Raw genomic sequence first — 22394 nt, 5'->3', positions numbered from 1 at the left:
GATTTATTTTTTTTCCCTTATTAGTCTGAACATGACTTCTGCATACATACAGCTCAGGATAGTTAAAATGGTGTACTACCAAGCTTACATTACTAATATTCATCAGGCAAAAGATACATTTTTTTTTCTTATTGCATAGTTAAACATATATCTGTGTTTAATTAACGGTATTCATGAGAATTCTTGTGTTTACATATTTAAGATAAGAGTGTTAGATTATTTTGTTGATGTAAAATATGAGAAAAACTACAAAAAAAAATGTCCAAGTGAAATTTGATATTATCGTTCATTTTAAAATAATACATTTATAATGTATTATCATATTGTATTATGGAATATATTGTCATAAACAAAATATTGCCATAATTGTGTCATTTATTTGGTCATGCTAAACAACAAAGTATTATAGATGCTTGGAAGAAATGTCCACATGCTGGGAATTCAACCAAAAAAAGTAAAATAAGCAGGTTTTATCAGTTAACACTATGTTTTGACTGTATCATATGTTACATCTTATTTGGACAGGCTATTTATAAATAAACTTTTTAATGAAATTTGGAAAATCAACCACTTCATCATCCATCTAGAAATAAAGGTCCAGAAAAGATCCTTTGAGGTAGATTTAGAAAATTACCAGCATACAGTATTTAGATAAGGTAAAAATGGAACTCAATGTCTGCTATACAGTAGATAAAGATAGATAGCAATAAATTCAGTATGTATGCATAGCATTATTGTGTACAATCTATTGATATTTCTGAGTAAATGTGTGAATTGATATATTTTCTGTCACAAATGGTAATTAAAACTTTAAAAGGATCAGAGAGGACAGTCACCACCCCACCCTGGGCATGAGCTCTTCACCACACTGCCCTAAGGCAAGAGATACAAAAGCATACGGACACTTAACACTAGATTCTTCAATAATTTATATCCACAAGCAGTGCGATAGGTGAACACATTTAGCCTTGCCCCTCGGACCACACCTACACCATCTGTCACGATTGTAGTCCCTCCTCCTTAAGGGCGCACCCGCTCTTCCTTGTTTGTATTATTCCCTGCACCTGCCCCTTGTTCCAGTCTTCTGATCTCCGCATCGTGCGAGCCCGGGTCCTGGTTGCGCCTGGCTTCGTTATGTTTTTAGCTTCCTGCGTCTGCGCCTATTTCTGCTCCCCCCGCCGGTCCCGACCCTGCACCTGTTTTTAATCCCTGGTTTTCAGATGGATTACACGGCCATGGACCTTTGCTTTCGTTTTGGATTCCCCCTTTGGATTTCTTCTGGATTGTTTGCCTCGGCCACACCTCCCCCGTGCACCAGCGCACTTTGGACACGCCACCCTTGTTTTCATTCCCATATTCCTGCATGACTTTTTCCCTAGTGTTTCCTCACAATTCTGGATTGTGTCGTCCGCATATGGTCTGGAAAGAACTGTTACGTTACACCATCTACCTCATTATGATTTCTTATTTATAACACAGTCATTGTTTACATGTCTGCATTGTTTATATTCAAACTGTTTACTTGTTTACTTATACACTGTCTACTGTTTGTATATTGTCTTGATGCACTGTCTCCACTTTGTATTTTTACACTTGTTTTAACAATCGAAAGACTTTCTGTAAGTAAGAATTCCATTGTACCAGTACATGTACTGGTTACATATGGCAATAAAGTTCAAGTAAAATACAAAACTAAATTAAGTAAGGAAGCTTTATGAAAATACAGTACAGTATATGGAAAGCATTAATTAGGTAACAAAGTTTTATTTGATTACACAGTATGATCTATTCCATAATATTTTGGAAATGTTGCAAAATAAAGAGTTAATTACATTTTTTATTTAATTCAGATTTATTAATGTTAGGTACATAAATCTTCATTGTCTTTGTTTATATGGTAGTTTTAAAGCTTTTTTGTGGTCACATAATTTAGTTGTAGAGTAATGGATTTGGTATAGTTAAACATCGTTTAGTTAGATGCATTTTTTTCAGTTTTAAGTATACTGTAGGTGAATAATAAAAGGACACCTTACATCATACATTTTACAAAATTACTTTTGTATGTTTTCAATGAGCAGTCCTTAGAAAAGATCAGAACATAAACATAAAACAGGGTTTGCAGTATAAAGTGCATATCAGGAAAAAAAAATAAAAATATCCAAATAAATAGGAGACTAAAATTTCAGAGAAAAACAGAACACTTTAACTGCTTTACTTAAATATTAAATGTCTACATTAAGTCCTTGTCATTTTTTGCTGATTTTAGAGATCCCTCTGTTGACAATCTGGCTTCTTCTTATCTGATGAAGTTGCTACCACTACAAAATCTTTTTAAATCCCATCTTAAGTCTTATCTCTTTCAGTTGGCCTTTCATTTTCCTTTCTGCAATATTTCTTAAGATCAGCCTTGATAGAAGATTCCAAAAATACAGTATCTATATATCTATATTAGTGTTATTGTAGACAGTTCTGCGCCAACATTTTGTTTAAAAAAATCTCTTTTAAAGTATCACAATGATGAAAAAGTAAATAACATCTCTAGGAGTTTTTGTTGTGTTTTTTTCCTTTTGATTTTTTCTAAACTGTTTGGAAGCAGAAGAGAGCAAATGCAATGTGAATGTCGTTGCAGCTATTGGCAAAGATATTACCCTTTTATGTTTTCTTTCCTATAATCTTTTTTTTGCTTGAACATTTGGCTACATCGTGAACATGTGCTAATTATATACTGGTATGTGGTATTTTTCTCACGATTTTACTGGTGATTCCAGCGTAGGTTGTCATGCTGATAAAGCCCTTGTTGAAGTGACGTAGGAGAGAGTACAGTATGAGAGAGAGAGAGAGGAGGAGGAAAGGCAGAAGGGCGAGTGAAAGTGTTAAAGAGAAGGAAGCGAGGAGAGCCAATATCTGCCATGTTTGGGTTTGAGTGTGCCTCTCTGTGTGTGCGCACGCTGTGTAGGAAAGGGCCCTGCGGTGATTTCTGTGGAGGAGTGGGTGAAAGCTGAAGACAGGACTGCGCAGAGAGAGGGGCAGAGCGTGGGATCTGGGGGCATGCTGTCGTGCCGCTGTGTGTGCGGGGGAGCTGAGGGGAGAGGGGGCAGAGCAAAGCACCCAGAGACGAAGGGGGACACGGAGGCACTGACTCATTCAGGGAATATCCCATTACATCATCGTATTGGTGACACCTGGAATTTCCTAGTGCTGCAACACTATCAGACATTGCCTGTTTTTTTAATAGCTTTTGCATGAAAAGAAATGAAATGTGTTTATATGAACTAAAGTACAAGAAACAGTGTTTAAAAATATGTACAACAATTTTATACAGTATACTGTGTCCGAACACACTGTATCTGAACACTCTAGTTACTATACTAGCAGATCACACCAGCCTGACTCCCTGCTTATGGTTTTGATATGGTTTTAAACCAATCAAGTTAGTGATTCAGGCGGCATTGGCCCCATCAGGATTCTGACAGGTGTGTTTAAGTTAATCCATTCTTTAACTTACTTTTGTTACAATTGATACAGTCAGATTGAAAGTATTTCAAATGTTTAAATGGAGTTTTCCATTATTTATATGTACTAATTGCAGGTTGGATAGTTTTGCACCATCTGTATCATTCTGTTATGTACAGTACTTGCCCTTTTCTTATTTTATGATATAATGTTTAATTATGGCAGGGATCCTAGCATACAAAGTGAATATTTTCTACTGTTATAGAGAAGAAGAAAAAAAGAATTAAGATGAGTGACATATTTTTTTCACACACTTCACTGTTTACTGTACATCTTGTTTTAGAAAAGATAAGAACTTTTAATGTAAAGTACATTCACATATTATTGGTGGATTCTGTCTCTGAACTCTTATAATCCCAAAAAGAATTGCTGAACATTGAAGAACATCTCTAGTGCTTAAAAAATCTTATGAATTCGCAGTTAATCCTAAAGCCTACATAAACTGAGAGTCTGCAATGGTGGTTTGAGTGTGGAATAATATTTCCAGGACTGGTTCATGATTCTGTACCTACTGTACCAAGCAACAGCAGCCTCAGTCAATTGTCTGTTATCTGTGATAAACCCAGTGTAGTGAGAAGAGGAAATTCCAGTATTAATGTTTAATATTTTTAATTGCTTGGTAAACAACTAATCTGTTTAGTTTTATCTTGGTGAAAATTAAATCTTATGAAGGTTGGGTTGAAGAATGGATCTTGTGTGACCTGGGAAAAGACATTTAAGGTCATGGTGGTCTGTTTTACTTTACAGGCTGTGAAAATGTAAAAAAGCAAAATACAACTGGAGAACAGGTTTATTTATCAGTACAAATATGAAAGTTAGGAAAAATCTATCAAACTCAAATCTACATCTATACTTGAAAAACTGCCTTGAAAGCCTTTCTAAGGACTGAGAGATGACCCCTGAGTAGCCGATTGACAGATTTACTACCTATAAGAACAAGGCATATAACCTTCATGCTGGTCTAGGTTGTCTGGTAAGATAGTACATATACAAAAGCCAAGCCAGCTCCTCAAATGCTTCATGGGTTTACCATCTGACTATTAATTCCACAGCCAGGCCAGCATATGAGCTACAAGTCTACGTAGTGCAGTTCCATTAATTCAGCTGCCTTTTCTCTACGCTTCCTTAAGGTCCCAATATATTGCTCCTGAACAACACCTGGACTCAGCCTTTCCCCAAGCAGATATCTTGAACTTTATTGCTATATGTAACCGGTACATGTACAATACTGTTACAATGGAATTTTAACAATGGAATCTCGATTGTTAAAACAAGTGTAAAAAAAGTGCAGACAGTGCATCAAGACAATATACAAACAAACAGTAGACAATGTACATGCAAACAAGTAAACAGTTTGAATATTAACAATGCAGACCTGTAAACAATGACTGGAGATGTGCAATAAATAAGAAATCATAATGAGGTACAGCAGATGGTGTGGTCCGAGGGGCATGGCTAAATGTGTTCACCAATTGCACTGCTTGTGGATATAAATTATTGAAGAATCTAGTGTTAAGTGTCCGTATGCTTATGTATCTCTTGCCTGAGGGCAGTGGGGTGAAGAGCTCATGCCCGGGGTGGCCACTGTCCCCTGTGATGTTCAGATTTCTACCACGGCAGTGGTCCTCATAGAGCTGTTTAATCTCGGTGAGACCACAGCCGATGATATCCTGGGCCACATTCGCCATTCTCTGCAGTGCCTTTCTCTCTCGAGAAGAGGTGTTGCTGTACCACACGGTGATCCCATTGGTGAGGATGCTCTCGATGGTGCAGCGGTAGAAGTTCACCAACCCAGGTACTGGCATCCCCCATCGTTTGAGGCACCTCAAGAAATAAAGGCGCTGCTGAGCCTTCTTCAAGATAGAGTCAGTGTGCACAGTCCAGGTTAGATCATTAGAAATGTGAATTCCCAAAAACCTAAAGCTGGTGACCGTTCCCACTTCCGTTCCATCAATACTGTTCCATCACTCTCCTGTCACATCCTAGCACTGACCTGCCTTTTTGTTCCCTAAATATAGAATTACACATCTCATCAAATAACCCACTGTGTGCGCATGGATTAAAATAAAAGGGAAACCCAGTTTACATTTTGTAATGTCAAAATGAAATTCACACAATAGAGCTGCATCACCCAGTTATAGAATCAAAAATAAATCCTGTTTGGAGAAAACTACTCAAGTTACTTTTAAAAAGGTCAACCCTGTCTTGCACACTTCAAAATTGCAGCAGCCAGTTCACTGTTCAGGCTAAAAACAAAACTGATTGCTGAAACTAAACTAGAATTTAAAAATATTAATATTCTGTTTTGTATTTAAATGTTTTTTACACTTTCAAAGTGCTTTGTTTTGAATGCTGAATTTCTTTTTGGCAATTTGGCATAAGAATTTCATAACATATTTCATAACAATTTCATAATAAATGAGAGCAATATGTAATAATAATGTATTGGTGTAAAATTGTCATTTATTCCCATGCAATTATTCGTGAGTCCCAGGCATAGTTCTCAAGCTGTTCTTTGTCCTGTGAAATGTGAAACATCGTTGAATATTACACATAGCAGAGAGTTGGGATTTTACGTTTTCCTCATTTGCAGCAACACTGAATGTAGAAGAAACTTGATTATACTGGCAGAACAAGTATCATCAAGCTAAAAGATTTGATTTGTAAATCAAAGTTTATTATTACAGGTAGTATTGCTAGTTATAGTAGAAGGATAATGATGATGATGAGACAGAAATACCATAGAAGGGATAATAGGAACCAGTTAGAGAATTAAGATTCTACTCAGGAGTAAATTACTTTAAAACTGCTTTTTAGTGCAACACTAAATAAGAGATTTATTTAGCCCAGTGGATACCACAGATAAGAAATTAGTTTACAGATTTTCTATCAGTTATCACAAAAAGTCAGTCTCTTGCATAAATCCTAGAATTGGTTTCTTCAATGCACAAATTACAGAATGGTCATTCTGTTGTCCAGTGTCGTCTTCTTATCTTTGGTATTTCATATCCAGTTCTTTGTGATCTTTTAATCCTGTCTTCGTTCTTTAAGAAGGCTGACTTAATGATTTAACTTCAAGTAGTTTAGACTTAGGTTAAAAATAGTGTTATTGCTTAGCCATGTTTGACTGTTTCAAGGACATGACAAGACCAGTGACAGCGGTGCAAACAATTCTAAGGAAGCCCATATTGTCTTAACTTAATGAATGAAGTATGGGGATGTGTCATTTAAACATCCTGATAGCTCTGACATGTAACATTCCATTAATTGGTTCAATTAAATCAGGAATGGCTAGCTGCAGTCCTTTGAGAAGTACAGGGTATTGGGATTTGCATTCAAATGATTTATAAACTATCTAATTGAATAACTCACATGCTTCAATGATCAAAATAAAATTGTTGTACATATTTTAAAAATGATGCTTTAAGGGTTTTATTACACAGTGTTTTGAGATCTAGAAAATAAAGGTTGTCATTACTACTGTATGATGATTGACCTACATTTTCTGTACATTGTACTTAAAGGATAATCTTCTTTGAATCACATCAGACACTTAATAAATATGATATACAAAGTTTTATTTGTATTTTACTTTCAGATGTGTACTGTAGTTACAGTGCTTTCAACATACAGTATATCCATACCTCTGATGAAATACAGTAGGCGCAATAAACGTCACATGACAGATTTACAATTTGGATATTATTTGCATACAAATTATAAAAATGTTAAATAGTCATCTGAATACAATCTCGCATACTGTACTACTGTAAGTCATATTTTTCATAATTAATTTACTGTAGGTCCTTAAATCATTAGAGTCACACTTACAGTATTCACTCCCCTGTAGTAAGTAGTTTATGAAAACACCCTCCAGTCTAAATTCGTTCATTTATGAGATTTTGTCATTTCAGAGAGGACATTTATGAACAAATTTATTGAAAATTATTAACTGCCATCTTGAGTTAGAATCACAAATCTTAAAATGTAATGGTTTTATGGAGATTGAGATGGTCATCCTTTTTAAAAAAAATTTTGGCCAAGCTTGAGATTCTTAGCAGAAACAATAAGAAGCTTGGCTAAAATGTCCTAAAAATCATGCAAGTCATGATTTGATTACCAGGGCTACAAGATCCATAGCCATAAACAGCCCCAAAACTCAAAAGACCCCATAATATGTTACAGTGGGCATAAAAGTTTTCTCAACATAATCCCCATCCTTTTTATATCAAATACAACACTGATGAACTTGTTCAAAATATACAATTTTCATTTCAGAAAACGTTGCTTCAGTTATAATTCAAATAAAGTTTGTTAAGTTTGAGTCACCTCCTATAGTGGTTTGATCTCAGAAGAAGAGTTTTCCCTGCAACCCAACTTTGAATACTACATTACAGTTGATATAGTGTTAGTTCTCAGTACTTTGTATCCCGAAGGTGCCAGTGTGTATTGGAGATCCCAACCATTCCCTTTGGATTCATGGTTGTCTCCTAAATGATTTGTTTCACAGGCTTTGGTAGTAAAATATGCTTGCATCCTCTTCCTAGCAGTGTTTCCACTGTACAACTAACTGAACTATATAAAATGGTAGATTTAGTTTTTTATGGATTCTTTTATTCTCCTCAACTTGTAGAATTCAATGACCATTTGACCTTAACCATGATGACCTTTACCACTACTAAAGTTTTTTTATATGTTATCTCCTTTTACACCACAGGGAAACAGGAAATGTTTGGAAGAGCACAATGTTACTGTACATTTGTTTTAGTTTAATTTTATTTAAAGGACGTTTTACAGAGGCTGGCATGGTGGTGCAGTGGTTAACATTCCTGCCTCATAGTGCTGGGGCCCTTGGTTCAATTCTGGACCAACTGTAGTGTGCCATCTGTAAGGAGTTTGTAAGTCCCCCCTGTATTGTCATAGGTTTTCTCCAGGTGCTCTGGTTTCTCTGGGATAGTCTCTCGTTCCCCTGTATTGAATAAAGGGGGTAGAAAATGGATAGAATATGTACAGGTTAAAAGAGACACATTACTCAATCAATAAGTCAGTTTGGTATGTGATGTCATCATTTCATCAGGGGCCACTGTGTTTTGCACTAAATCTTTTCATCTATATTTACTGTCAGTATCTGTACATTATGTACATTATGTATTACACATTCTGTGGTGTACACTTAGATCATTTGGGGCTTTCCCCAGTTATGCCAACATTGTCTTGCCTACTGTATGTTCCACTGCAATAAAGCTGCCTGAAAAAGTGGCTTACATACCATAAATTTGTGATTTTAATTGTCACTGCTGTGTCCCTGGGAGCTGTGTATTTCAGTGTTAACCTCAGTGGTACTTATTTACTGTCAGATGTGCTGCTTTTCGGGGAGTCTTCTCCAGCCAGATTTAGCAGTACACTCCCTTGAAGAGGGTCAGGATGCCAGTGTGGTTTTATTTATTATGCTTATTCCTTGTTACTGTGCTGGTACATTCAAAGAGTGCTATCTGTTCCCACAGAACTACCTGTTGTGTTTGGCAACAAGTCAAGTCTGGTTTCCCATAGCTACTTTCCTCTGTGATCTCTATATTTAGACCTTGCTATTTAACCCATTGTCATCTCTTTATTAGTTTAAGTTAGAATCCCTTATAGCATGTTATCTCTCTCTGCACTGTCACGATCTGCCTCTGTTTATCTGATCGATTGTTCACATATTGAATCTGGGTAGATGGTAGATAGTACAGGGTAAATATTATCTGTGTTCTATAATCTTGCTCCATCAATCAATTAATTAACCAACGTTTTTGTTTAAGCAGTTTCCTTTTTCATGATGATAACAATTTTCTTGTATTTTACGTACAATATCAATGTGACAATGGGTCGAAAATAAAGGGTACAATAAAAGAACAGTCTTAGTAACCTTGCAAGAGACATAACACTGCACACAAGAGTTCCTGGACAGTGACTTCATAAATCAGATTCTCTCAGTGTTCCTTTCCCAAGATAGTTGCCTGTGCTGAAGTTATAAAAGAGCAGCATGCTCAGCCCACTCTGAACTTCCTCTCCCTTTCATTATATCATCATTGCTGCACGATATCATTATCTGTCTTTATCAGAATAACACTTTAGAAAATAAAATGATTCTGAATAGAAGTGGCTGGCAAAATAAACAACCCACACATGTACACTATACACACAAATAGATAATCTTTACACCATTGCATCTCTTGTTGAAATAATTTATTATGAATGTTGTCAGCATTATTGCTATTATTATTTTTGTTTTCTAATATTCACCTTTTTTAATTTCTGCATTTCAGGATCACTTGCCTACATTAATTAATAGTAGCTTTTGCAGATAAAAATGAATTTTACAATTTTAATTTTTATAAAAATTAATCAGTTATAGTCACATTTTATGCAAACGACTCAACAGTCATGTTAACTGAAAATTGAACCTTGAAAGCCTATCATGTATTTTCTTGATTACATTATTAGCCTTGAGGTACAGAAGATGATTCTGGACTTGCTCTTAAACTCACTTTCATGTGTGCAAGATGAGCATGAAAATGCCAGAAATGCACTAAACCACATAGATGATGTGGAAGGCACAAAATATTTTAGTTTAGTACTTGTTAGCTCAATCTTCATACAGTATGTACAATTAATTTTTAATGTTTACATTTTGGTAAACCACACAATCCTAATTCAGTTAAATGTATTTTTCAACTGAAAACGTGCTTTACAATGAGAGGTATCTACAGTATTTATTGTGGTATTGCAGTAGGGGGGAAGAAAGGTGGCAAATCTTGGTGGCAGCATAATACCAAGATGCAAAGACTTCCTTAAAGCCCCAACAGTCTACTATCTGCTTCAGGGAGCAAATCCTTTACCAGAACAACCCATGAAAAAAAGACCTAGTGAGACAAAGAATATTTTGGATTGTTGTTTTGGATTCAATTTTGGGATTCATTTTTAGTTGCTGTCAGCAAGCAGTTTAGTTGCCCAGTGGTATGTAGAAAGGAGACAGAAGTAGCTCAATTAATTTAGATCTCACAGTGATCAAGGACCTTTTCTGTATTGTTCCTTCACTGTAAATAAAAGGCACTATATTGTAGCAATATTGCTGCTTTTGCATGTTTCCTGAGGCCCTACCTAGTTGAATAAAACTGCCCTGCACTAAAGAATGTCTATGTATGTATGTTATGCGTTCTCCAGAGTGTGGTCCCTGAATACAAGTTGGATAGACACAGCAGTGGGCTGGTGTAGTGTCCACTGACGTCCAAAAAATATAATCTGGAGCAGAGGTTGAGAGAAAGAGCACAGCATGACTATGGGTAAGGATTAATCAAACTGCCATCATTGTTGAGGAGGATAAAAAAGATGGTAAAAAAATTAATTAAAGTGTTGACATGAGCAGACCTATAGTCATATACCTGTAAGTATAGATGGGTATTGATAGTGACAGAAGTGGAAATACAATGGAATCATCCTGGCTGCAACTTCTTACAAACAATTAATAATTCTGGCCTGATTGGCTAACCATCACTAGCAAGCACTTGGCCCAAAGTGGCTGTCAACCTGTCCATCCTGTAGTAAGAGATTCCGGTGCCAAGGTTTCCACAACTGTAATGACCTGAGTAAGAGCACTGCACTGCTCACTTATGGGACTGCATGCAGCAAAATAAGAATAATACATATCTGTGCATACATTTTTATCACAATGCAATTATTGCAATTGTAAAAATGTATTGCTTGCCAATGATAAATAACAGTTGATGGTATGATGTCTGACAGATATACTGTAAATGTCCTGTGCCATCATAAAGTATCAACCGTACAGTGCCCTTTGATTATGCTGCTACAGAAAGGTTTTTTTTCCAATGTCCGGATATCCTTATTTGAATTCAAACAGAACTTGTCATGCAGTTACACAATTCATAACCTCATCAAAACTCCCAGTGGGACATTGGTTTGTCACCTTCAATGTCACTGCTCTCCAATTATTGTGATATTTGTTCAAAATAACCTCGTTATTTTTGTAACCAAAATAGACAAAAACATAATCCTATGTTGCGTGTGTTCTACGGAAATAAAAGTAGATGATGAGGAGGCAAATCTAGACCACTCTGTTGAGAGGCTATTTTTCTTATCAAGATGGTGTGAAAAAGGACACAAAAGAAAGAATCAATAGCATTCTGAAAGGGAGCAGGCAAGTAGATGCTGAAATTGAAAATAACTTAAGAATTTATTTTTATAAACCATTTGCAGTACAAACTCCTGACTGAGCAGACAGACGTAATCCGAAAACTAATTAAGTAAAGAGGATAGCGGTGTACTACCTCATTCAACGTAGCAAAAAATGGTGAATAAAAATTCGATGTGACGACCACATTGACTTGAAGTGGTTATTCACTGTCACTACCAAAAATGCAAGATAGGTATAGCCTAATGCAACTAATTCATTTTCTTGCTATTTTGGTTATTTCTATTACTGAGAGAAGTGAATTGCTAAACGTCTAATTGCTGTGACGTCTCATTTAAAATTTCATAAACGTCAGTACTAAGAGAGTGCAGAGTTGGTTTATTTCCTGTGTTTTTACAAAGGAAATATAATTGTAGTGACTTATGTTTATCTGACTCTATGAACACTTTCACAACAACTAAGTTGTGGTTAATATATTGAAAAGAAAAAAAGGGGGTATCAGTAATGGTGCGGTCTGGTATAAATCAACTGCAGCCTAAAGCAGTGTTAGTAACCTGGTTAAACTCAAACCAGTGGCAACTATGCCATTTGGGTACCCACAGAGCCATGGTAAAAGAAAATTGCCATCCCTCTGGAATGCCAGCCTCTGAGGGATGCTTTTTATCAGCCCTGCTCTGCTGAAGCATCCAAGTGTAAAAGGAAAACTAAACAGGGAGGAAAAAAAAACGCTCTGGGATGAACAAGTTCTTCTGCTCATGTATGGGCCCATTATGCCTGTTTCGGGCCATTATCAATTCTGTTTTACATTCCAACTTAATTATGCAAAGAGGGCCTAATTGCCTGGCTTTGTGCTGAGAGAGAATTTCACCACGATGTCCCCTCTCATTTTTCACTAAGCAATAACTCACTGAAGGAAGCAGAGATATTGAAATGCAAATACACCTCCTCCCATCCCCCTCCCCATGTCTCTTCCCTTTTTTGGGTTTAATTCACCACTATTTTTTTTTCAATACACAGTTTACTCCTAACTCACCCTGCCCCACATTTCTGTCTCTTTGCATTTAAAAAAAATTGACTTCTGTGAACGGACACTTCCCTGTAATATTCTTGTAGAACCTGGTCAATACTTTTTCAGATAGTAATAACAAGTGAGGACACAAGATACATACTGTAGATCTTGCCTTCTTGGATTTTGTGGGGGATAGGTGTTAAACCTAATGGCCCTGTCTTGAGCTGAATACCAAAATCAAAGATAGGCTAATTGATTTACAAAATGACACCATGAAAAATCCAGTACAAGTTCATTATTAGTAATAGAGAGGTACCTAATAGTCTAATCATACTTGCAAAAAAATATTAGATTTCACACTAAACTAAAAGTACAGATTTATTTTCGTGTATAGAACTATTAAACTATTACAAGGACATCTTCAGACTCATCATAACTAGGATTTATTGGATTTCCAGTATTTTAGAAAGTACTGTATATATTTTAATTATTACAACAGCTTCAACAACTGTGATAACATACTGTATACACTTGGAACACACTGACTTTGTCCATGTCAAATTCAATCTGTAAAAAAATGCCAGAATAGAAAATATCAATTACTCCATTAATGCTGTACAGCTGCAAACAAATGCGGTGTTTTTTATTTGTGTTTATAGAGATCTTGTCACAAATCCAAGACCAGCTGCAGCTTCAGGGTCAGCAGAGACAAGTGCTGCATGGAGCACCTGTGAATCTTTTCACACAGACATTAGTGCTGACTGTGTGTAACTCTTTAAAGATACTCTGGTAATTGTCATCACATAGTTCATTCACTAGGATGGTATTGTTCCTATGTTTTGGATTCTTCTACAGTTATATTGTTAGAGCTGTAGAGACTTATACTTCATTTAAAATGTTTCTGTTACAGTATGGATAATGAGGTTTATATTTTTCTCAGTGAAAGTGAGTGGAAAAAAGAAAAGTGAAACATAATGACACAAAAATGCAAGAAGGACAGAGGAAAAAAGAGAGAACAAAAGTTAAGGTGCATTGGCATCACCAGAGCCACTGAAGGCTGTGGTTCCCTTTCTAGGGAGTCTGCAGATCTAGTCAATCAGCAGCCACTTTCACAGCCTCTGTTCTGCTGAGCACTAATGACTTGATGATGTCATCGCCCCACCACTGGGGTCTTAATAGGCTACAATAGGCTGTCACTTCAGTGCCCTTTCCCCACATTAACACAGGGGTTGAAAATGTAAGTGCAATCTTTCATTCTGTTAAATGTCAATGGGCTGAATACAGGTACTAAGAAAAGGATTAAAAGAAACATTCTGTGAAATTTTCTATACCATGATGTAGATACTGTATAACGGCAAGAGATCTGACTGTAATTCACATCATTGGAGATATCTGATATTGCCTTAAAGAGATGCATTCATTTTCAAATGAGAGTACATTATTTTTAAATTTTACCCAGTTAACATATTTTCTTCTCTGGAAATCTATCATTGAAATTCTTCAGTAGTTTTTTTTTTTCTGAAACAAATGCAGTTAAATACACTGCACTTAATAGAGGAATTCCAGCCATCAGTTATTCATTGAATGAAAACCCTAAGGTATTTAAGGAATCTAAGTTTGAATTCAGATATATTTTTTGACATGCTTATGACAAATTAATCTATTCATTTTTGCTCGTAGGTTTACTGAGAAACATGGCCATCTGGATGCCAAAATATTTCATTTCAAATTTGGCATATTTGAAAAACAACACGTCTAAATAGTGCCTTAAGATGATGTGCAGATACTGTTTAACAGCAGCATAAAACACTTCTGTCCTACACAGGTCACATTCGAAGGGTGTTATGCACATCCAAAACTAGATGTGGATATATTCAAAATGATTTCACTAAGACATTGTTATGTTCTATGGAAAACTGAGTCTACAGTGCAGATGAATAATGACCCAAACCCTAAATACAGTATCTTTATTTTAATTCACCAATTCCCCAATTTCCCTAATTTTTCATCTTTTTATACGGAACATATTTTAGGAATCCTTCTGGGCTACTCTTTCAGAATGTCTACTGCTTTAGCTGAGCTCAGGACTGGGGATTTCCTAGTGTTTTCAGTACCAAGAAACTTTTCAGGTACAGTATCTAAAGCTTCTTTTAAAACAACTTCGCTGGAGTGTGACCAGCCCATAGACTTACTGTACAGTACACATGGGACACAGAGAAGAGTTTAACATCCTCTGTTCCATCAGGCAAAAAACAGTGCATGGAGAAAGTGCTGGTGAAGGGTAATCAATTCCAGGGTGGAGACTCGTGGGTTTGTCCTCTCTAACAGACTCTTGAGAGAGAGAGAGAAGTAGCTAGAAAACAAAACACTTTATACGTACAATGGGTCCTCTGCTTCCTCTTCCTACTGGTTTGTGCCTAGATGCCAGACTGCCTGGGCTTTCCCATGTGGGTGTAACGTCCTCTTTCAGGTCCAGTGAAGTGGGCAGTATGTCCAGGGGTGGTGAGAAAACCCCCTTTGTGTTACCATGGCAACTCCAGCTGACCACACATTTGTACCACTACGTGGAAACTATGCCTGTTTAAAACCATAGCAACGCAACATTGATTCCAAACTCGTGGTGCGTAGTGTTTATCTTAGTATTAAAAACACAGCAAGTTCACACTTAGGCAATTCATCTATAAGGAATGTTTTACAAAAAATAATTTCGATTGGCTGTTTCCACTGATCTACAAGTTTTAGTTTTATAGAAAAAGACACAATAAAATGTAATGGAAAGCTATAATGTTTATAATCTGCTGATGATGGTTTATTTCAGAAAACATCAGTGGTTTTGTTTTAACTTGCCTATAAATTTAGCCACTATGCCTACTGTATGCCATGTAGCCATGTAGTTTCCTGTATAAATCGATGGGAATCTGGGAAACTTGTCAGGCTGGGCATACTACCACAAATCAACAGCAATCACTTTTTTTTAAAACTTTTGCAGTAGTCTGTAACTAAAACATGTCAATTTGTAATTTTTAAAAAAATATTAATTATAAGATCTCTTAGGCGTGACTTTACAGTAAATTGGATTAAAACTAAAACAAATCCAACTGCACTAAATTCCTCCTGGTCTTTATTACAATCTGCATCCTGCCTCATAGTAGTCCAAAAGAGTGGAATGTACAGGTCGCATTCCTTTTGGTTTAATGATATACAATCAATTCAAAAAAGACCTTTAATTAAGAGGCTGCTTTAGTGCAGTTGGGAAAGGCATTTTTGTGCCATTACAGTGCCTAGTAAAAGCATGCCAATCATCAAAGTGTGAATCATCAAATTAGCTCTGGGAGAGAAAGGATTCACAGCGGCAATCTACGTCATCGGACTGTTCTTTGTGAGCCCCTTATACTTCTACCTGATTACACCTGCCAATAAAAACATTTCTCAGCTTTAATCAATGCATTCATGTCTGGTGTGTAACCATGGAAGATTTCTGTATCAAAGCCTCACAAATTTCCCTTTTATTAAGTGTTTTTTTTTTCAATTGCAGACACACATACTACGTGCTCCCAGTATAATCTTTTGAATGATTGCTGTGTAATTGCCTGCTGCTTCTGTACTACTGGCAGTTTGTGGAGACATTCTTGTGCTAGGAAGTGTTTTTTCTTCCAGTATGCTGTTTTCTTGGTGCAATCACACTCTGCATTGAATGATTTTCATTAGTACCATGCTGTGTGTGTTGTTACAGTGCCTTGAATAAGTATTCAGACCCTTTTCATGGTGTCCCATTTTTGGAAGTTCCAAAATAACACACACACATTTTGTAAGATTATTTTAGTCAAAACCTGAATGCTCAAACTGAAAACATAAGGTACTGTAAGGTAAGGTAAGATACTATAAGTCACAGAAAATGTCAGCAAAAACTTAAGATGAAAAAAAAGAAATATGTTGAATTATAATAGTAATAATTAATAATTGCTTACACTTATATAGTGCTTTTCTGGACACTCCACTCAAAGCATTTTACAAATAATCACCTGGATGATGCGACGGCAGCCATAGTGCACCAGAACGCTCACCACACATCAGCTATCAGTGGGGAGGAGTGCAGAGTAATGAAGCCAATTCAAGATTAGGATTAGTAGGAGGTTGGTTGGTAAGGGCTAATGGGAAATGTGGCCAGGACCCCTACTCTTTCAAAGAAACACCTGGGATTTTTAATGACCACATAGAGTCAGGATGTTGGTTTCACATCTCATCCGAAGGACAGCACCTGTTTACAGTATAGTGTCCCCGTCACTATACTGGGGCGTTAGGACTCACATAGACCGCAGGGTGAGCACCCTCTGCTGGCCCCACTAACACCCCTTCCAGCAGCAACCTTAGTTTTTCCGAGGAGGTCTCCCATCCAGGTACTGACCAGGCTCACACCTGCTTGGCTTCACTAGTTGTCAGTTGTGAGTTGCAGAGTGATATGGCTGCTGGATATGCATGAGTATTCAGATCATGGAACTCAATATTCATTGGAGGTAACTTTGGCAGCAATTATAGAGGCAAGTTTAGTTGGGTAAGACTCTACGACTTTACATTCTGGCTTGGTAAAAGTTCTGCCTATGTTTCTTGTTAGGTTTGCACAAACTGTCACAAGTTGCTTGGTCCTCAATCGTGTATAGCAGTCTTCAAGTCCTTCTATAGACTTTCAATAAGATTCAAGTCAGGACTTTGACTTGGCCACTAAAAAACATAGACTTATTATCCCATGTTGTTTTGGCCATGCGCTTTGGATCATTGTGTGGTTAAACATGATTTTTTTGTCCCAGTTTCAGGTCATGTTTTATTCTAGGATTTGACAGTATTTTGCTTCACATTGCCATCCATATTCACAAGCTTCCATGTCCCTGCTGATGAGAAGCAGAACTACTGTACAACATAATGCTACCATCACCATGTCTGAGAGTAGGGATGCTGTTCTCTGAGTGAGTCACTATGTTGAGTTTGCATCAGATATAATGCTTTGCATTTAGACCGAAAGGTTTAGATTCAACTCTTTGCAGGATCTGATGTTCTGTATTTTTCAGTTTCATTCAAGTCCCTTTGTAGTCATAGGCTAATCTGTGCTCAAAGAGACATTATGGGTCTTTGAAAAATTTTTAATACCCTTCTCCAGATTTGTGCCTTTATACAACTTTTTCCTTTGATAAGGTGGGCTTCCTGGTTGAATCTTTGTTTGAAATTCATTATCTGACTGTGGTGTCATGTACAGATAGACATATTTATTCTGAAGTCATGTGAACCACTACTACTGCACACAGAGGCCACTTAACAAATTGTGTGACTCCTTAAGGTAATTTTTTGTGCCTAAATTAATTTAGTTTTCTCACAGCAAAGCGTTTGAATACTAATGCAATCATGACTTGTGAGACAAAAACACATGAAAGTATATCCAGGGGTGGTCACAGAAGTAACAAAAACACAGATGAATGGTTACTCAAAATGTGTTTTTTTTTTTCTGTGTTCTGTGTATAGAAGAGGAAAAAACTGAGAAAAGTAACAAACAAAAATAGTCATTCCAAGTAAGGTTCCCCTAAACAGCTACAAAAAAACTTTTTGCAACACCACACTGAGACAAAGACTAAAAGCTGCACCACAAGTGTCAGATAAAAAACACTTAAATCCATCTCTGGTTGTCTCCTCTGTGGCCTGAGGGCATAGGTTTCTACCTGACATTGTCTGACCTCCCGAGCCTGGACTAACCCCCATTTTGCCCCTATGCATAGGGTCTTTTTTGCTCTCCTGCCCATTCCACGGCATTCCCTTCTGACATCCGTGACATTAACATATTTACAATAATTATACCAAAATGCAAAGAGGATGACTTGTACTCTAGGTGCACACCAGCCCTTTGTCATAACTTTGTATTTCACTGAGATGGACCATAGTGCCAGAGTAAACCTGACATTTTGTTTTTAATGAAATGTGGAATTCACATGAAAGAGAGGCTGATTTGACAATAAATGTTAAATTATTATTGCCAGAAACCTTTTTGACTTCCAACTGGTTATACAATTCACAGGAAAGATACCAGTGCTACCTGTCACTTTGAACTGTTGTGAAGTGCATGGCAATTGAACCTTTTTAAAAAGGATGTGGCACAGTTTCTTAAGTCTGTTGCTTCCCCAGAAGCATTGATAGGTCTCCCCCAGTTGCCCCTGTCTCTCCTTGGCTGCAGTCATTGCTAGTGTTGTTTTTCAGGAAGAGGTCACAGTAGTGGGTTATTTACAAACCGTAGTGGCTTCAAACTTTCCTGTCATTCCCAGGTAATTCTCATGCCCAACCCGACATCAGTAAAGTGCATCAGAGATTGTGTGATTGAATTGGAGATAGCCAGTAACTCAATTTAGCTTGCCTGGAAGGAGACAACTTTGACAGTGACATGGTTTATCATCTCACAGGTCATAGCCAGGTCAATATGATACACAAAGCAAAATAACACTAAAGTCCCAGTAAATGTGAGATCTTTAGATAAGGTGAAATGTGGAACAAACATTTCGTAGATTTTTTGACGACTGCATGAAGCATTGCAACAAAGCACACACCTCAATATAGAATTGCTCTAATTTACCGCTGTTTTTTTCTATTATTTATTTTACTGAACACGAAAACATAAAGTGAGTTTTTCTCATGTACAGTATATTCTTTTACTTCTCAGAAATAAATCTTGATGTTTAGATGTCTAAATCAACACTTGCTTTTTGTCTTTCTAAAAACATTTTATATTCTGACAATTACCTGTACTATGTACTTAAAATAACTGAACAATATTCCTCTTGTTATTTCACACAGCACATAGTAAATTATAAATTAGTTGTCTCATAAATAATACTGTACTTTTCTAATGCATGTTTTATTTCTAATTTATAATTCTTTTCATTATTTAGAACCTAATTTTCAAGTCATTAACAGTAAATAAATGCATTAGTTTTGTATCAAGTTCAAGTTCAAGTTTATTTGTCATTCCAGCCATATGCAAGTAAACAGTGGAACAAAATATAGTTCCTCCTGGTCCACGGTGCAAATACAGACAGGACAGACAGGAGACTGACATAAATATTGTAGACAGGATACACATAGTGCAAAGTGTAGATAGTGCAAATAACTAAGGCAAATACATACTGTAATACAATATACACAACACACCAGGGAGATTTAAACCCTGTTTCTGGAATTGGGGCGGGTGCAAGTAGATTCCAGGGTGTTGAGGAGCCCGACAGCCTGCGGGAAGAAGTTACAGAGTCTGGTGGAGCTAGCCCATATACTGCGATTTCTTTTTCCAGATGGTAGAAGGGCAAAGAGTTTATGGCATGGGTAGGAGGGGTCATCTACTATACTGAAGGCCCTGTGTAAGCAACGTTTGTGATAGGTGACAGAAATGGAAGGAAGGGAGGCTCCAATGATCTTTTCAGCTGCTTCCACAATTCGTTGCAGGGTCTTGCGGTCTGAAGCGTTGCAATTCCCAAACCAAACAGTGAAACAGCTGGTCAAGGTGCTCTCAATGGTGCTTCTGCAGAAAGTGGTAAGAATGGGTGGGGGAAGGTTTGCCCTCCTCAGTCACTGCAGGAAATAGAGACACTGCTGTGCTTTCTTGGTTAGAGAGGTGGTATTGAGGGGTCAAGTGAAGTCATCTGTAATGTGGACACCAAGAAACTTGGTGTTCCTAACTATCTCCACAGGGGAGCCGTTGATATGCAGTGGGGAGTGATAATATGATGATGATATAATATGACAGATGATATGATATGATAGATAATATGATAATAATTTCTACCTTACTGATGGGATTCCACCATCATACAGTATATAGAGAAAGGTGTACAAAGCACACCATGTGTCAAATCAGATAATGAAGTCTCCCTGTAAGTGATGCCATTCATGGGCAAATTGGTGTTTGACCACTCAGCAGTGAATTAACCTTTCTTCATTTTTCATTAATGTCATGAGTAAACACACTTCTTTGGAGATATATGATTTGACATATATGCTTTGAGAGCCATATGATTTGAAGTTCATGTCTACATCACTTCAGTTCTTCCCATTGTTTTTGCCTTATCTTACTTTAATTTAGCTGACAGCAACAGGTTCAGTTCTGTGTGTTTGTTTGCATGCGGTTTTGCCAAGTGCTCCCATTTCTCCCACCAATACTAACATACTGGTAGATTAATTGGCTTCTAAGAAAATTGTCCCAGGTGTGAGGGCATGTGTGTGTTTACGTGACAGTATGTCTGTGAGAACCTGGTGATTGACTGGCATTCCATCCAGGGTGTATTCTGCTTTGCTCGCCGGGATAAGCTACAGCTATTCTGTGACCCTGTAACTGGATAAAGTGGTTAGAAAGTGGATGGGAGGATGCTGTTTGTCTTTAGCTGTTTGGAAAAAGACACCTACTGTACACTTTCTCTCTCCCTGCAATACAGAAATGGATGTTTGATGTTTATATAAACCACTGTGCTTGAGAGGAGAGAAACTAATAAAAACATGTGATATCACATCTGTCCCAGAGTTATGTGTGCCTGCCAAGCAGTATACAGTATGCCAATACAAGATACTGTAATATAGTTTAAAAGCTAAATATCTGCAGTCTGTGCCAATACAAAATAATATAGTTTAAAAGCAAAATATGCTTTCATTAAACCACAGGTACAAAAATACTTCATAATTTTTATTCATCTATGTGCTTCTCTGTATTAAGGACAGACAAACTTAATAAATTGGGTTAATGGTCTGAGTTTTGCTGGTAGCTTCCTCTGTATTTCAGTGGCATTCCAAGCCTACAGTAAATGTCTGGATGCTAACCTGTTTGTGATTGTGTCTTAAATGCAGTGTTTCACTTGTTTGTGACAAATTGATTCTTTGTTTCATATTTTCCTTTCTTATTTAATTGTACCCCTCTTATTAATTCTCTGTTGGTTTGTCAATAAATCAGAATGTATGCCAGAGGGTATACTGTAGTATACTCTTATTTTTTCATTTTTTCAGTTTGTATACAGTATGTGTGTTTAACTCAGAGAGCACAGTCTCACTGCCCAGTATAGCTCTTGCTCAGAGAGTTTATGTAAGAGGCTATCAGACAGTATGTCAATGTCTCAATCTCTGATCAAATGACTCTTTTTCAGGCACTCCATCCAGCAGCAGACAAACAAAGTCATCACTAGCACCAGCCACCTCATCAAACAGCTCTCTGACATCATCAGTGGCTCCTCCCGGGTACAGTTTGCCAATCAAGTTATACTATGCTCCTTTCACTAAATGCACACCTAAATGCACTGATCTGTCTGTCCATTTGTCCACTTTTTTTGTCTGTTATATGTACTGTCTTCTGTTAAAGTTCAGCAGTTGAACTTCACTCCTGAAAAATCAAGTACATTTACTGACCAATTAAAAAATATATATATTTGAAAGTTTTGGTTGAGCTGTTCTGAGCCAGTGGAATAAGTGCAACTGGCTTTCTGTTAACAGCTTGTTTGGCAGTGCTGTGGGCCACAGAGGGGGCAGATGCCGGTATCCTTGGCCAGGAATTGAGGGGGCACAGTGCCCAGCACTGTAACAGTTTTGTGCCTTGTGAAGGTGTTATTGTGCTTCTAGTCACCTACCTCCCTGTCATTAATCTAACTCTCAGTTAACACCTGTTTCAATAATTGT

General features: G+C 37.0%; 1 protein-coding gene across 5 annotated transcripts in view; it reads left to right on the top strand.

The window, feature by feature from the left end:
- tsnare1 (T-SNARE Domain Containing 1) overlaps nucleotides 1-22394 on the top strand; it is a 244146-nt gene that overhangs the window by 89650 nt on the left and 132102 nt on the right. For all 5 annotated transcript variants that reach the window (XM_088601358.1, XM_088601356.1, XM_088601357.1 and 2 more), the window contains exon 5: nucleotides 21869-21959. In XM_088601358.1, coding sequence (XP_088457484.1) covers nucleotides 21869-21959 — 91 coding nt within the window. The remainder of the gene's footprint in view (nucleotides 1-21868; nucleotides 21960-22394) is intronic.

The sequence above is a fragment of the Lepisosteus platostomus genome, chromosome 12, assembly GCF_059453375.1.
Source record: "Lepisosteus platostomus isolate fLepPlt1 chromosome 12, fLepPlt1.hap1, whole genome shotgun sequence".
NCBI lineage: Eukaryota > Metazoa > Chordata > Actinopteri > Semionotiformes > Lepisosteidae > Lepisosteus > Lepisosteus platostomus.
Note: the sequence above shows the minus strand (reverse complement) of the source record. Positions and strands in the feature narration are given on the sequence as shown.